Genomic DNA, 16,747 nt, shown 5'->3' with positions numbered 1-16,747 from the left:
GACGAGTGACATGCCTAAACTTTGGGATTCATTAATTTGTAAGATGGCATTGGCATCGCATTTTGAAAATAATGACAATGGAATACATTATTTCCTGCCTGCTCTTTTTTTAACTACAAGAAGACTGTTAAAAAATCGCTTAAATTACGGTTCTATAGACGAAGGGTAGTGATTTTAGATTTTTGAATTCACCAGCTGGTTTTGGTTCTGTTTTGTAAGTAAAGTAAATGGCATTGCATTTTCAACAAAATAACTGGCATGTCAAAAACTAGTATTGAATCTTATCAAATATTTTCTACGCCACTACTCCTAAAAGAAAATGCCAAGAATTATATGAAGAAGTAGATTTTTTGTGCATATAAGTGAAAGAATACTCCAAAAAAGTATTCTCTATGTTTTTTGAAATTATGAAAAATTTGCAGGTATACAAAATATTTTAGAGCTTGGAACAAAAGTTCTACCCTCAACTTTTGGAAATTATGTTGTTTATGTTTTAAGCAAAACTACTAATGCTGCTAATCATGCATTTTAGTGAAGGTACAACCCACTTATTTGCTCAAACTAATATATTTGCTCAAACTAGTGCTATTTATTTATTTGTATTTAAATCGGCTGAAGGTTTGGCTCTCAGTGTTATTTGAAGGTTGGTTAAGGATGCTTGAAATAATTTTTCTGGGGTATATATTTTTATTTTTGGATATTTGGAATTTTGTTTATGTTTATTCCATAGGTGTCACTACATAGGGGTATGCCAGATTATGGCATGGCGCGCTCATATTGCCTGGGTAATGAAATTTAAGCACCGAAACTCATTTAGGCAATGAGTTTTCATCCGATGAGCCCCGATGTGTAGTGATTATCTTAGGAATATAATGTTTTTGTAGATTTAAGGTGTTATAACTTCGTTCCGGAACATTGACGTATACTCACTGTTACTGATTTTGTTCTATTTTGGACTTGATTTTTGGATTGTCGGATTGGATATACTGTTTTGTCCTGGGGAACTGGATGGATGAGTAGGGTCTAGACCTTGTTCAAGTGCTCATTTATTTCAGTTACTTAAGTAAGAAGACAGTTTTTTTTTTTTTTTTTTTTTTTTTTTTTTTTTTTTTTATTAGCCAAGTAATTACCGTAATACACTATATGTTGCTCCATATGAGTTGACTTTATATTTTTAAGGCAGCTGATTAATTCAATTAAATCAATTCATCTCATTAAAAACAAGCAACCTTTAACTTGCTTTAGATTTTTCTTTAGCTTCCCTTTTTTAGAACACTTCAGTAATTACAAAATTTAAACAAGAAAAAAATATTAGCAAAAGAAAACAACTTCAGACTGTCCTCTCTGTCGAATTGCAAGCTAGAATTTCCAAGTCTCTGTCCAACCCTCATGCGAGTGTATACATAATACCTGATCTGTCTAAGGATGAAAAGCTACGGTTAGCGTTAAACTTTTTCTTAGCGACAATAAAGAAAAAAAAACTGCTGCGATGAGGACAAAAAAAGAAGCACTATAGTGAGATTAGAAAACCGACGTGTAAATTTTGTTTATTATTTAAATCAGTATTTTATGAAAAGGGTGGGCCATACAAAAAAAAAGGCCCGGTGGGAAGAGAACAAGAAAAAAAAATTAGTTGCTAATATATTTTAATTTTTATTCAAAAATAGTAACAAAGTACTGTGAATAGTAACACACAGAATATTCAATACTTCGCACATGAGGTGTCAAAAGTGCGCACGATGAACTTCGGTACACAAAATTGGACGTCTCACTTAGTACTAGTTGACGAAAAAATAAAACGCTTATAAGTGCCTTTACACGGCGCAAAAAGTGACATTTCCTGTGCAGTATTGGACCTGCTAATTTTTGTATTAATCTCATGGTGAATTATTTAAAAAAAAAATTTGAACTACTGAATGTTTGTGTTTTTATTCATTATATTCTGTTTTTTTTTTTTTTTTTTTTTTTTATCCAACCTATATATTATTTGTGTACTATTTCAAGCTTTCCTTTTACTGACACGCCAAAATAATATTTGTCACCATTTTATATTTTTTCTATTAAAATTAAAGCAATTAATATTTCGATAGAACGAGGCAGCAAAACATAAAACGTTTTTTTTTTTTTTTTGGTATACCCTTTTCACATTTATGTTCACGTATATCAAATATGCATATAAAAATAGCTTTTTCCAAAATTCCTTTTTTATTACTAAATTTTTAATTGTTGTGGATGAAGGATGACAGATTGCCAAAGATTGACCTTTTGGCCAAACGTCTATGTGTTAGACGAAAAGCGGGTCGTTCTGGAAATGGGGCGGGAGGCTGTCGTAAGGAAAACATTAAGGATATTGGGAACTTATTAGGAAGGTGTAAAGAGGGAAGTTTGAATATATTGGGATGGAGGAGGAGCGTGCGTAGCTGTGTTCACCTCAGGCGGCTAGCAGGTATTTTCACTGCCCAGCTAAATATCATATCTTGCATTTCTATACTTCTGATCTATTGTCAAAACCCATTTGCTAATCTGTTCCAAACGGGAGGGTCATTAGGGCATTTTATATTCAAACAAGCATGATCCTCCTGATCTACATTACCCTTCTCATATATATTTGAGAACAGCTTAAAAAACAGTTTTGGCAATTATTTCAGATGTGTGAAGATATCCAATGCTACCTTTAGGTGTGGCAGTGCCGTTATACGCGATTAAGCAATGTAAGTGGCAAATTACGTAAAACTGTAGAAATACTGAGATGTGAAACTACGAACTTCAAATGTTTTTAAGTTAAGTATGCAGGCTGTATTGAAGTGTTTTGTTTTATATTGATCTTTTTAATTGTTGAATTAGGGTCTCTGTTGAATCTGAATTGTTGAATCTGTTCAGTTAGAACTGGACTTAAGTGGGACATCAGACGATCAAATTGCTCAATTACTGCATTGCTCTTTACTGCATGTTTTTATCATTTGTTTTCAAAAAACATTTTTTTTTCTTTTTATTTCAATCTAAATACATATATACAATAATGGATAAAACAATATAAGTTTTATATTGATGTTCAGATAAGCTTTAGAACTTTTACTGTTAAGGGAGGGGACTTGGTATATATGCACAAAGATATATATTTGTATATATGACTTTGTATATAGCGTTAGCATTAATATCGTAAAAAAATATTTAAGCCTCTGTCAGTTGGTTGTCTGATATCAATCTCACCTACAATTTACGTCTTAGGGAGTCGGGGCTGTTCAATATCTCGGTTATATTCTCCTTCAATTTTCCTTCAAATTCAAATGATGTACAGGGTGGCCAGCATAAAACAAATAAAGACAAAATATAATGAGCTAAATATAAACCTTCCGGAACAAATTGACCTTCAAAAGGGGTAAAATATAATATAACTTTCCTTCAGTTCTAAGAAGAAACAATTCATCAGAGTCTGGTAACTACGATAAGGCAGAATATCTAACAATAAAGTTATCATGTCAGGTCCGTGTACGTATTGTCACTGCCACGTCAAACGGTCCTATGTGACATTTTCACACTTCTAAGATAATTACCGAAAGCTGTCTGCTAAACTGCTATTAAAGGAAGGATCAGTAGGGCAATATATGTACAAACACGGTTTGATCCTCTGATTCACATTGCCCTGTTGATCTTATCTTTAGAACACCTTAGCAAGTGATCTTTGTTTGTCTCTCGATTTAAGTGTCTCTCGAGCTTAAAGAGACACTCCACTGACTCTTGTTCCAAACCAAACAACCAGCGACACCAGGAATCGAACCCCTGTCCTCGTGAATGAAGTAATTTTTGTATACAGCTGTGCTAATTACCAAAACGGTTTGCTAAGCTGCTATTAAAAAAAGGTTCAATAGGGCAATGGTTGTGCAATCAAACTTCGATTCTCCTGATTTACATGGTCCTGTTGATCTTCTTTATCAGAGCAGCTTAACAAACGTTTTTTGTTTGTCTCTCGATATCAAACACACAATCTTTGTCTATTAACGATAACTAAACCAAAAGTGTGATCGACAGGACAATGTTGTATTTCGTTTTTTTTTTTTGCCTCTCGATTTACGTATCTCTCGAGCTTACAGAGACACACCACCGACTTCCGTTCTAAGCGAAATAGCCAGCGACACCAGGATCTGAACCTCTGTCCACGTGGATGAAGGATTTTTTTGTACTTCTGTGTTAATTACCAAAAACCGTCTGCTAATCACACTTTGATTCTCCCGATATACATTGTCCTGTTGATCTTGTTTTTGAGAGCAATTTAGCAAATGATTTTCGTTTGTCTATCGATGTCAATCATGCAATCTTTGTCTATCAACGATAACTAAACCAAAAATGTGAAAATGTCAAATACGACTTTTGGTGTAATAGCTACCATATGTAATGACAAAAGCAAACTGGACTTCCAGCCAGTGTTACCAGATATCTGGTTTAAAGTTGCGCCGCCATAAAAGTGAAAATGCACCGAATGAACAATTTTCTAAGAAAAAGTACGCCGATTTGAAAAATTCAATGCGCAATCACCTCAAAAAAGTGCCTAAATGGCGCAAAGGCGCTACATCTGGTAACTCTTCCTCCAATTTGGAGCGTTTTATCGAATAAATTGATTTGCCCTGCTCCAGGGATTTCTGATTCTGACTCTACAGCAGGGGTGTAATTTCGTCAATTCAGCTAGAAGGGGTAAACTGGGTCTTGGGGGCAAATCCCCCCCAATGCCCCAATGCAAATTATGCCCCTGCTCTGCAGTTGAGTCCTTGCTACTTGCAATTGAAACAAGAACTGCTGGCCTGTGGTTTCAATTTTAAAAATAGACAATGACACTAAAGCAGGCACATATAAATACGGATACGGGTACAATAAGACGAAATAGAAAACAATATTTTGCTCTGGTTAAGCTATAATCAGTTTCTTTTTTTTGCAGATAAGCATAATTGGGTTTCGCCACTTCTTATAGTTTTGTTTTTACTAACACTGCCTATTTTCATTCAGATTTCTTTGAAGCATGTACAAACGACTGAGGTTTTGAAATATGGATGGGGTCCAATTCTTGGTGCAATGTTGATTAGCAGGTATCTCATTCTTTTTTTTTTCTTTTTACGTCTAAATTACTGAAAATTGACCTTGCTTGAGTTCTAGTAGGGCTGTGCTGATTAATCCCTGCTTCGTCCCCATATTTCAAATTGCAAAACATGCGATAATGTGGTTGCATAAGGTTATAAGTTATTTAAAAATTTTTCATTAATCACACTTTTAGGGTTTGCAGTGAAAAATGAGTGCAAAACTAATCTTTAACTGAAAAATATGGCGATTGTAGGTCAATATCCTGTCATTGCTTGCATGTTTACCTTGAATAAATTTATCAAATAAATTTATAAATTTAATAAAATAATCACCGTTGGATGATTAACCCCCAACCACGCATTGCACTCCTGGCCGAAGGCATTGAATCAGGAGATCGGCACCTGCGCAATGCAGACCTTTGGTCAGCATGCGAAAAAGGTTTTTAATTTTTTTTTTTTGCATAAGCTCGGCATAAGGAAACATTACAAATAAACTAAATTCCAAGCAAAAAATAAACGACATACTGCAAAAGATCCAAGCAAAAAATAAAAATGTAGGCTTGCCTTATTTTTGCTACTGAGCAACATTTTCACTTAATAATGGCATCCCATGCTGGCTTTTGAGCAATTGAACAAATGTAGGTACAATTCAACAAAGAATTTCCTGTAATTTCTAGAAACCGCATGCCCTTTATCAGAGAATTAAATAAGAAAAACAAGTTTTTTCAGCTGAAAGTAAGGAGCAACATTAAAGCCTAAAGCGAACAGAAATTATTAAGTATATAAGGGTATTAATAATATATATAATTATTAAGGGTATATAATGTATAATAAATATAAGGGTAATTAAGGGTATATATATAAATATAAGGGTAATTAATAATATATAATTATTAAGTATATAAACTTACAACTGTTCGTTTTAAGTTTTAATGTTGCTCCTTACTTTCAGTTGAAAAAAGCTTATTTTTTTATTCCTGATCGTTTTTTTAAATAATGCTGGGAAATACGGCCCCCTCCAATAAAAATTCCCTTCCCCTATGAAAAATTCTTTAATGGGAAGATCCTCCCAGGTAAACCCCCCACCTTTTCACCAGAAAAATCCACGCTGAAAACGTCTGTATACTTCCCAATAACCAATACTATATGTAAACAATGGACAGGGTTCATAATTTGCAGCCCTTCCTCCATGGAGTGTGGGGGTTAAGTCATCCCCAAAAACATAGTTACTAAATTTTTCGACTACGTTGAAAAAACGGCTATCTCAAAATTTTGATCAGGTGACTTTGGTGAAAAAATGAGCGTGGGAGGGGGGGCTAGCTGCCCTCCATTTTTTTTGGCCACATAAAAAGGGCACTAGAGCTTTTGATTTCAGAACAAATGAGCCTTCTCCCGATCTTTTACGATACCTGGTTTGATATGATCACTCCTGAAAAAAACAACAAAAAACAACAACATATAAACACGCATCCGTGATCTTTCTTCTGGCAAAAAAATGAAAAATTTCACATTTTGAACATAGGAGCTTGAAACCTCTATAGTAGGGTTCTCTGGTATGCTGAAAATGATGGTGTGGTTTTTATTAAGATCGTTTGATGTTTTGGGGTGTTTCCCCTTGTTTCAAAAGATTGACAATTTTTTAAGTCCCGTAACTTTTGACGGGAACCATTAAATTTGATGAATTTTACATATTTTGAATAAGCATCAAAATTCGTTTCTTCTAGCGTATCTATTGTGATTAAGAATCTGTTTCTTAGAGTTTCGGTTACTATTTAGCTGCATCGTTCCTTACTTACAGTTCATTACCACAAAATGTTTGATTGGGCTCTAAATTCATGCAATTCATTACCTTGACCTTGTTGCGCTTTTATCAATCGATTTGCTTAAACTTGAGCTTCAGTAGGTAATTTGAAGACATTATCAGCGATTTTAATGTTAGGAACACTGTCAACAAAGCATGAGGAGGCACATTATCAGAAAAGGAAAAAGAGAGAAATTATATGAAAACCTAGGGAATTTAGCTTCCCTTTAAATGTCAAAACCTGCCAATGACGAGTTAAAACTAAATTCAGTTTTTGAGCGGGGATTTTTAGATATAAAGTCAGGGGACAACTTGCTGATACCCAGGAAATTTAAAAGTATCTAAAAATAGGGATACCAATCGCTAATTTTGATGTTCTTGGAAATCAATGAAGTAATGTAGATGGCATAGCAGTATCTGCATATATAGGTAGAATCAATATTTGCTAAAACTTACTACACTAGGAAATAGCAGCCAACAGAATGGACGGAAGAAATAGGAGACAAATATCATATTCAGGTATAGCTTTCAGACTTTCCACCAAAGAATAAAAATCTTGTCTTGAGAATTAAGTCTTTAGTTTTACAGAAAGCATTCATGGCTGCTCGACCTTAAATATAGGCAGTTACTATCACGTTATCTGTCTTGTTAATAAATTTTTCCACAAAATCTCGGTTTGGCCCTTCTTACCCAGAACAAGTATAGATTGGTTTGGGATTCACCTAAGAAATACTTGGAAAATTTGAAGTGACATCAGATTTTAAATAAGTTGCTTTTTTTCAAAGAAATTTTGTCATTTTTTAAACAATAGCAGTCATTTTATTGAATTGTGGTATAATTGAATTTGTGATTAGTTATTCTGATAATTTTTTTTTCGAAATGGCTTTCCTGATACGGGAAAATCATCAGTGACTTATAAGGTAGTGAGGATTGAAAGATGGCAGGTCCATTTAAAAGCTCTGCTATACCCTTGTACACCTTCTCTCCCCGACGGTCAATGATGTGCCTTCAGCTCCTCCTCGATGAGCCGCTCTTACCATATATTCAATTTAAGACATACTTTGGAGCATATATTTAAACACCAGTATTTGATCCAAGTGCTGGACTTGGCAAGTGGATGGACTTGGATGATCCAGACGCTCATTTAAATCATCATTCCTTTTTCATCGGCGATGCGAGATCATCGTTGCAGCAGTTGCTGCAACCTAGTGAAAAACAAGCAACGATCCATATTTACCAAACATTTAAAAGCACGTTTTAATAAAGACCGGCTAGTGAGAAAAAATTACTATTTCCAGCTGTATTATAAATGGTAACTATTATCTCGATTAGTCTTAATAGTAAAACATTATTTCGAAAACAAATTTATGGAAATTTTGAAAAATAGCCTGACACTTCAAGAAAATGGCGTTGGATCGAAATAAAAAGTAAACCAGAGTAATCTCCGATGCCAAAAATCGTCTAGAAAAAACTTACAGTCCCCTGGATTGAACAACAAGGAACATAACTTTTTTGTATATGTGGCACTTATGTATCCTCTTTTATAATGGCCATAAAAACCCAAGTCAGAGCTGACTGAAACTTGTCCTCAATTTTCAATTTTGAGTCGGAGTAAAACAAGGATGTATCCTGTTCCTGCTTAATTTTGTGATACGCTACATCCTCATTGTAATTGATTGATATCAAGAAGTAGGATAAGCCCTTTTCTTTTGCAACTGGCCTAGATTACGCCGACAGCATTGATCTCTTTGAACCTGGCCAAGAGACTGCGATTGAAGTTTGCTAGTCTCTAATATCCTAGCACTATGAATTTTGTAATGTTTAATCTGTATCTGAATCATCTGTTTCTATGTTTGTTTCTGAGTTTATCTAGTTTATCCATAGAAAAGAGGAGAGGTATGAAAACAACTATAATACTAATATTATAGAAAATTCAAATTACCTGGGTTCAATGAAATAGCTCTCTTTGATCTTTTGTTCTGGTCTGTTAACGATGAATCATATATAGAAAAAGTTTGGCATACATACCTTCAATGACCTTCAATGTTTAATCTGTTTCTGAATTATTTGTTTCTAGTTTTTGTTTCTGAGTTTATCTAGTTTTGTGCATAGAAGGAGGGAGAGATATGAGAACAACTATAATACTAACATCATAGAAACTTCAAATTACTAGGGTTCAATGAAGTAGCTCTCTTTGATCTTTTGTTCTGGTCTCTTAACGATTAATCATATATAGAAAAACTTTGGACTGCATACCTTCAATGACCTTCAATGTTTAATCTGTATCTGAATTATTTGTTTCTAGTTTTTGTTTCTGAGTTTATCCAGTTTTATGCATAGAAGCGGGGAGAGATATGAGAACAACTATAATACTAATATCATAGAAACTTCAAATTACTGGGGTTCAATGAAGTAGCTCTCTTTGATCTTTTGTTCTGGTCTGTTAACGATTAATCATATATAGAAAAACTTTGGCCTGCATACCTTCAATGACCTTCAATGTTTAATCTGTATCTGAATTATTTGTTTCTAGTTTTTGTTTCTGAGTTTATCCAGTTTTATGCATAGAAGCGGGGAGAGATATGAGAACAACTATAGTACTAAAATCATAGAAACTTCAAATTACTGGGGTTCAATGAAGTAGCTCTCTTTGATCTTTTGTTCTGGTCTGTTAACGATTAATCATATATGGAAAAACTTTGGTCTACATACCTTAAATGACCTTCAATGTTTAATCTGTTTCTGAATTATTTGTTTATAGTTTTTGTTTCTGAGTTTATCCAGTTTTTTATGCATAGAAGGGGGGAGAGGTATGAGAACAACTATAGTACTAACATCATAGAAACTTCAAATTACTAGGGTTCAATGAAGTAGCTCTCTTTGATCTTTTGTTCTGGTCTGTTAACGATTAATCACATAAAGAAAAACTTTGGTCTGCATACTTTCAATGACCTTCAATGTTTAATCTGTATCTGAATTATTTGTTTCTAGTTTTTGTTTCTGAGTTTATCCAGTTTTGTGCATAGAAGGGGGGAGAGGTATGAGAACAACTATAGTAATAATATCATAGAAACTTCAAATTACTAGGGTTCAATGAAGTAGCTCTCTTTGATCTTTTGTTCTGGTCTGTTAACGATTAATCATATAAAGAAAAACTTTGGCCTACATACCTTCAATAGACCTTCAATGTTTAATCTGTTTCTGAATTATTTGTTTCTAGTTTTTGTTTCTGAGTTTATCCAGTTTTATGCATAGAAGGGGGGAGAGGTATGAGAACAACTATAGTACTAATATCATAGAAACTTCAAATTACTGGGGTTCAATGAAGTAGCTCTCTTTGATCTTTTGTTCTGGTCTGTTAACGATTAATCATATATGGAAAAACTTTGGTCTACATACCTTCAATGACCTTCAATGTTTAATCTGTTTCTGAATTATTTGTTTCTAGTTTTTGTTTCTGAGTTTATCCAGTTTTGTGCATAGAAGGGGGGAGAGGTATGAGAACAACTATAGTACTAACATCATAGAAACTTCAAATTACTAGGGTTCAATGAAGTAGCTCTCTTTGATCTTTTGTTCTGGTCTCTTAACGATTAATCATATATAGAAAAACTTTGGCCTACATACCTTCAATGACCTTCAATGTTTAATCTGTATCTGAATTATTTGTTTCTAGTTTTTGTTTCTGAGTTTATCCAGTTTTATGCATAGAAGCGGGGAGAGATATGAGAACAACTATAGTACTAATATCATAGAAACTTCAAATTACTGGGGTTCAATGAAGTAGCTCTCTTTGATCTTTTGTTCTGGTCTGTTAACGATTAATCATATAAAGAAAAACTTTGGCCTACATACCTTCAATGACCTTCAATGTTTAATCTGTTTCTGAATTATTTGTTTCTAGTTTTTGTTTCTGAGTTTATCCAGTTTTATGCATAGAAGGGGGGAGAGGTATGAGAACAACTATATTAATAAAATCATATAAACTTCAAATTACTGGGGTTCAATGAAGTAGCTCTCTTTGATCTTTTGTTCTGGTCTGTTAACGATTAATCATATATGGAAAAACTTTGGTCTACATACCTTCAATGACCTTCAATGTTTAATCTGTATCTGAATTATTTGTTTCTAGTTTTTGTTTCTGAGTTTATCCAGTTTTGTGCATAGAAGGGGGGAGAGGTATGAGAACAACTATAGTACTAAAATCATAGAAACTTCAAATTACTAGGGTTCAATGAAGTAGCTCTCTTTGATCTTTTGTTCTGGTCTGTTAACGATTAATCATATATAGAAAAACTTTGGCCTACATACCTTCAATGACCTTCAATGTTTAATCTGTATCTGAATTATTTGTTTCTAGTTTTTGTTTCTGAGTTTATCCAGTTTTATGCATAGAAGGGGGGGAGAATTATGAGAACAACTATAGTACTAATATCATAGAAACTTCAAATTACTTGGGTTCAATGAAGTAGCTCTCTTTGATCTTTTGTTCTGGTCTGTTAACGATTAATCATATATGGAAAAACTTTGGCCTACATACCTTCAATGACCTTCAATGTTTAATCTGTTTCTGAATTATTTGTTTCTAGTTTTTGTTTCTGAGTTTATCCAGTTTTGTGCATAGAAGGGGGGAGAGGTATGAGAACAACTATAATACTAATATCATGGAAACTTCAAATTACCCGGGTTCAATGAAATAGCTCTCTTTGATCTTTTGTTCTGGTCTGTTAATGATGAATCATATGTAGAAAAGGTTTGACCTTCATAACTTCAATGTCCTTCAATGTTTAATCTGTTTCTAAATCATTTGTTTCAAAGTTTTTTTTTTTGTTTTAGTGCTGGAGGTCTGATCCTTGACCAGTTTATCCATAGATTTGATGCATTTGCCGTTTTTCAACCAGTAATCAGTGGAATTGGTGGTAATTTGGTTGCAGTGCAGGCCAGTCGAATATCAACCTGGTTACATAGGTATGGCATCCTTGGCCATGTTCCAGAGAAAGCTGGACCTGTTTGTACTACTCCTTGGAGCATTTACTGTAAGGTATGCATACTGAGGATTACTCATGACTTCAAAACTAATTCTTTGAATCAATGCATATATAGAGGGGGCCCTTGGGCCCAATTTGCATTATCTAAAACCTTCAGATTTATACCCTTTGTGCGAAGATTTTTTATATTTTTCCTGCAGTTTACTGTTTGTTGTTCATGTTTTTCTTGGAATTCGGTTTTCTACCCAAAAGGTCAATTTTAAAGTTTGCGTGGCTTTATGGACCATCAATTGGATTGTCTTCGCCAAATTTGCACAAGATAATAATGCCAGAAATCATGGTTGCTGCGACAGCTACAACCTAGTAAAGAACGAACCACGGCCCATAGTAACCACAAATTTAAGCACGGATTAAAAAAGATGTCTAGGGAAGAAAAGTTAATGTTTATTACTAATTCAGGAATTGCAACTATTATTTTGTTTATTCTTAATAGGTAATGTTTGTTGCGAAGGCAAATCTATGGGAATCTCGGATATTAGCCTTAATCCCCTCGAAAATGGTGTCGGATCGAAAAAAAGTACACCGCAATAATTGCTGTTACCGTAAACCCCATATACAAAAGTTACAGCCCCCCCCCCCCCTGAACAACAGGGAAAGCCACTGTTTTAGATGGGTAGCGCAGAGGTGTTATACTTTTTTTTCTTCCCCGTACCTTGGCACTGGAACATCGCACAGAGCTGGTTGAGGGTTTGTTTGAAAGGAAGTTACTGCATCTGCGGGCTTTTGTAATTAACATATTGTTACAAATACGACACGATTTTGGCAAAATTTTTATCACCATATAAAATATAATGTCCTATTGGGTAAACCGTCATTTTGACTGACTCTACTTTCTTATTTTCGGGGGTTTGTTCTTTTCTATATCCAGCTAAGAAAAAGCCGAAGCCTTTTTCTTGTTTGCGTTATATAATGCAGCGATAGCTGCAATTTATTAAATAATAAACAACGTCCCATAGTAACCAAAAATTCAAAAACGCAATAAAAAAGATATATATTTACACACATATATGTATATAATGCGATATTGAAATCCAATCGAAGCAATATAAAGTATCAGCTCTCACTAAATTGAATTACGCATCATAGTACCATATCAGTTCCAACCCCAACTATAGGGCCCTATCAGTACCAAGCACATTTTCTATGTCTGGTTCTTAACCTCCCTGACACCTGCACTAAAGCCATCGGGTATAAGATTTAAAATTTCCCAGTAAAGCTTTCTCTATTATTTTTTTTACTGTTCTAGTCGGGACCTCATCGGGTATCTGCATGTGCCCTTCTGCTTTTGATAATGCCTGGGCAGCTAATATTTGCAATTGCAATTAAATATTTGAAAGCTGATGAAGAATTCGACGTTGATTTCATCTTCATCCTCCTTTATGTTTTTGGCTCTTTCGTACAGGTATGTTTTCTTCTTTTTTCTCTTATAAAATCTGTTTCACTATTTGCATTATCTTTAAAAATAGGTGGCGTAGTAGAGGGGCCAATCCTTTTAAAGAGGGCCAAGCCGACCACAGGAAGTGGTTTCTACAGAAAAAAATGATATTCAGAAACAAATTAATTCAGTTTCGGATTGACATTAATATTGTGTTTTTACTGTTTCGGATTCAGATTTGAATTGACATTTATTACATTGTTTTTATCAATAACTTAACAATGATATCAATGGCTTAGCTAGGGGGCAAGAGGGTTTACTTTTCTCCAGGCATAGTAATTGCTGGGACACCTGCAATACAGCATATTATAAATCTTTTAAATACAAACAGTCTTTAGGCCGATAACACTTTGATTTTGATGTTGAAATATGGTAAAAATATTTTCAAATTTGTTTAGATTTAACTTATGATTAGATAGTATTTTAATCTCACTTCCGCCTTATTAGTGAGTCAAATCATAAAGTGGTTTCCAGCGACAAAAATAAACCTAAACTCAAAAGGAAGAAGATGAAATTTTTATTCGTGCACTGTGGAATAGGCAGATTTTAATAAACAACTTAGAAACACTTATTCCCAAAAAAGTAAAATGTGACCCTTATAGTTTTCAATTCGGCTTCTACTAAACAACTCTAAAATTTAGCACGGTAAAAATGCTACGTCAAAAAAAGAAACCTGCTGGGTTGATTAAGAAGAATATTTTCAAGTGCATTTTAAAATGGACTTTGGCAAATTCGCCTTTCATAAAGTTATTCTAAGGCTTTGTTTTGAAATCAAAATTGTTCCTAGTAATTTTCTGTTAGCTTGTACAAAAAGAGTTGCTAAATAACAGCAATTTTTTTACCGATAACCCGATGAAACGGTTGAATATGGAAACTTGTTGGGTTGACTATGGAGAATATTGTCAAGTGCATTTTAAAATGGACCTCGGCAAACTGGCCTTTCATTAAATTATTTTAGTACCTATTTGTGCCATTGCAACTGTTGCAAGCATTTTTCGGTTTTACCTTGTAGAGACAGTGATGGTAAACAAGAACAATTTGTTACCGACAATCCAATGAAACGGATTAAACTGGCTTATAATCTTAGCAGCAGCCTGCTGATTTTGAGTTGAGATAGCAGCTTTATAATTAGGTCCGGTGCCCTAAGAAATCAAACAAACAAAACAGGCGGCACATCTGTATCTCTTTATACATAAACATATCTGTGTGGTCCCTGGGAACTGCATAACTTAAACCCTTTTTCATTTTTTTTTTTTTTTAGCTCAGGGTATCAGTTATAGTAGTATATGCCTCTGTAGAATCGACTGACGGAGACATTAGTGACTCAGATGGATTTTACTTAGAGTTACAGGAGCAAATAGACAGGGGCCCAGGTAGAAAGATGATGCTTTTACTAGGAGATTTTAACGCCCAGATCGGTAGAAATAGGGATAGACGGTATCCTAGCCTAGGTAAATTTGGTGTAGGAAAAGAAAACACTAATGGATGCAGACTTTTGCAATTCTGTAGGTATAACAATCTAGTTATAACCAATACGGTGTTTGGTTATAAAATGGCTCATAAGTTAACATGGTATTCACATGAGGGTAAGACAGCAAACCTTATTGATTATGCTATAGTAGACCGAAGACTGGCAGGATCAGAACAATATACTGTGGTATAAGGGGGTGTTGTTATAGAGTCTGGGCGTAATAATCACCACGTATTTATGCCTGGAGTTAATCTAAAGCAGACTTTTCGGAAGGGTAACTACCTCCGAGGAAGTTATGATATTGGTAGACTCCAGGATGAGAATTTGAGAGAAAATTTCCAGGAACAGTTGAATACTATAGCTGAGAGTTTAGAATTTGACAATATGGAAGATGGTCGGAATAATTTAAAAAAATAATTTGTGAAGTTGCTGAAGGTGTCTTAGGAAATAAGGCTAGGACTATCATATTGCTTAGTAATATGATACCTTTTAGGCTGAGAGATGCTGTAGACAAAGTTGTAAGAGAAGAACAGTGCGATTAAAAAAAAGGTAGAGGATGTGGCGACCAGATTTTCACTCTTTGTTTAATAACTGAGAAGGGCCTGAGTTGTCAAACACCTTTGGTCCTCAGTCTTATAGATTATGAGCAAGCGTTCGATTCTGTTGATAAAAGAGCTTTAGCAAAGGTTTTATCCTTGTATGGTATCAATTAAATAACTTTTTCCACAAAATAAGTTTTTTAAAAAAAAGTAAAGAACTCCATTAAACGAAAAATGAACAAAAATAGAATCAAATAATCTACCAAGCATACAACTACCACAAATCAGTATCAATAAATAAATGAAACCCAAAACAAACAGAAGTTAAAAAAATAACAGAGTCTAACTCAAAACGAGCAGAAATTAATATGAGTAGGGTTCTAAACCCCATGCTTTCTAAAAGCCAGAATATAATTTGTACTCTACTGAAAAAAATTCAAATGAATTTACTGATATGATGAAATTTATTCCTTAAAATCTTAATTAATTTTGATTTCTTAAAGTTATAAAAGTGAAAACATTTAAAAGAATTTTTTTCAGCAAAGTACAAATTATATTTGGGCTGTGGGGGATTTGTTAACCTAAGAGTGAAAATCTGGTCGACATATCCTCTACCTTTTTAAAACCGTACTGTTCTTCTCTTAAAACTTTGTCTACAGCATCTCTCAGTCTAAAAAGTATCATATTACTATCTAATTTGCTACCTACAGAGACAAGACTAATGCCTCGATAATTACCAGACTCACTCTTATCACCTTTCTCTTAAAGTGGCTTAATTAAGGTTTTCCTAAAATCGTTAGGTACTTCCCCTTTTTCAAAAATCATATTCAGAATCTTCAGTAACTTATTTCTAACTTCAGAGCCACTATATTTAAGAAACTCATTTGCCACATTATCAGCACCTGGAGCCTTATTATTTTTAATCTTTTTAGTACTGTCGCTAATCTTTCCTCACAAAACAAATCTTCCTTCACATCCAAGGTAGCACAAACTTTTTCATTTTAGTCTATCTATTTTCCTGCAACTCTATATCCGTTTAGCATAGTCTCAAAATGTTCTGCCCATCCCTATTTAACTTTTACCTTATTGGTAATTGTGGTCCCGTTTCTATCTTTAACTGGGACAAGTCAAGATTGACTACACCGTCTCAATATTTAACCGTCCCACTACAATATTTTACTATTATGCCGCTGCATCTTCCAGATCCTCGGCAATTTTATCCATGGCCACCACTTCATACCTCCTTAGTTCATATTTTAATGCTTTCTCGACTTTCTTTACATTTATTTTGTTTTCATATGATCTATCACTTAGATAATTCTTGTACAAGTCCCTTCTCATTTCTACTAAACATAAGGCTTATTCACTAAAATTCACTAATATT

At 34.1% G+C, this 16,747-nt stretch overlaps 1 protein-coding gene across 7 annotated transcripts in view; it reads left to right on the top strand.

The window, feature by feature from the left end:
• Nucleotides 1-16,747, top strand: part of LOC148939496 (solute carrier family 41 member 3-like) — a 273,122-nt gene that overhangs the window by 244,036 nt on the left and 12,339 nt on the right. For all 7 annotated transcript variants that reach the window (XM_089107152.1, XM_089107150.1, XM_089107153.1 and 4 more), the window contains 3 exons: nt 4,931-5,078; nt 11,707-11,911; nt 13,165-13,320. In XM_089107152.1, coding sequence (XP_088963278.1) covers nt 4,931-5,078; nt 11,707-11,911; nt 13,165-13,320 — 509 coding nt within the window. The remainder of the gene's footprint in view (nt 1-4,930; nt 5,079-11,706; nt 11,912-13,164; nt 13,321-16,747) is intronic.

The sequence above is a fragment of the Artemia sp. Qi Xiang Cuo genome, chromosome 21 (assembly GCF_049724085.1).
Source record: "Artemia sp. Qi Xiang Cuo chromosome 21, ASM4972408v1, whole genome shotgun sequence".
In the NCBI taxonomy this organism is placed as follows: Eukaryota; Metazoa; Arthropoda; class Branchiopoda; order Anostraca; family Artemiidae; genus Artemia; species Artemia sp. Qi Xiang Cuo.
The sequence above is the reverse complement of the archived record's forward strand: the minus strand, read 5'-3'. Positions and strand labels throughout refer to the sequence as shown.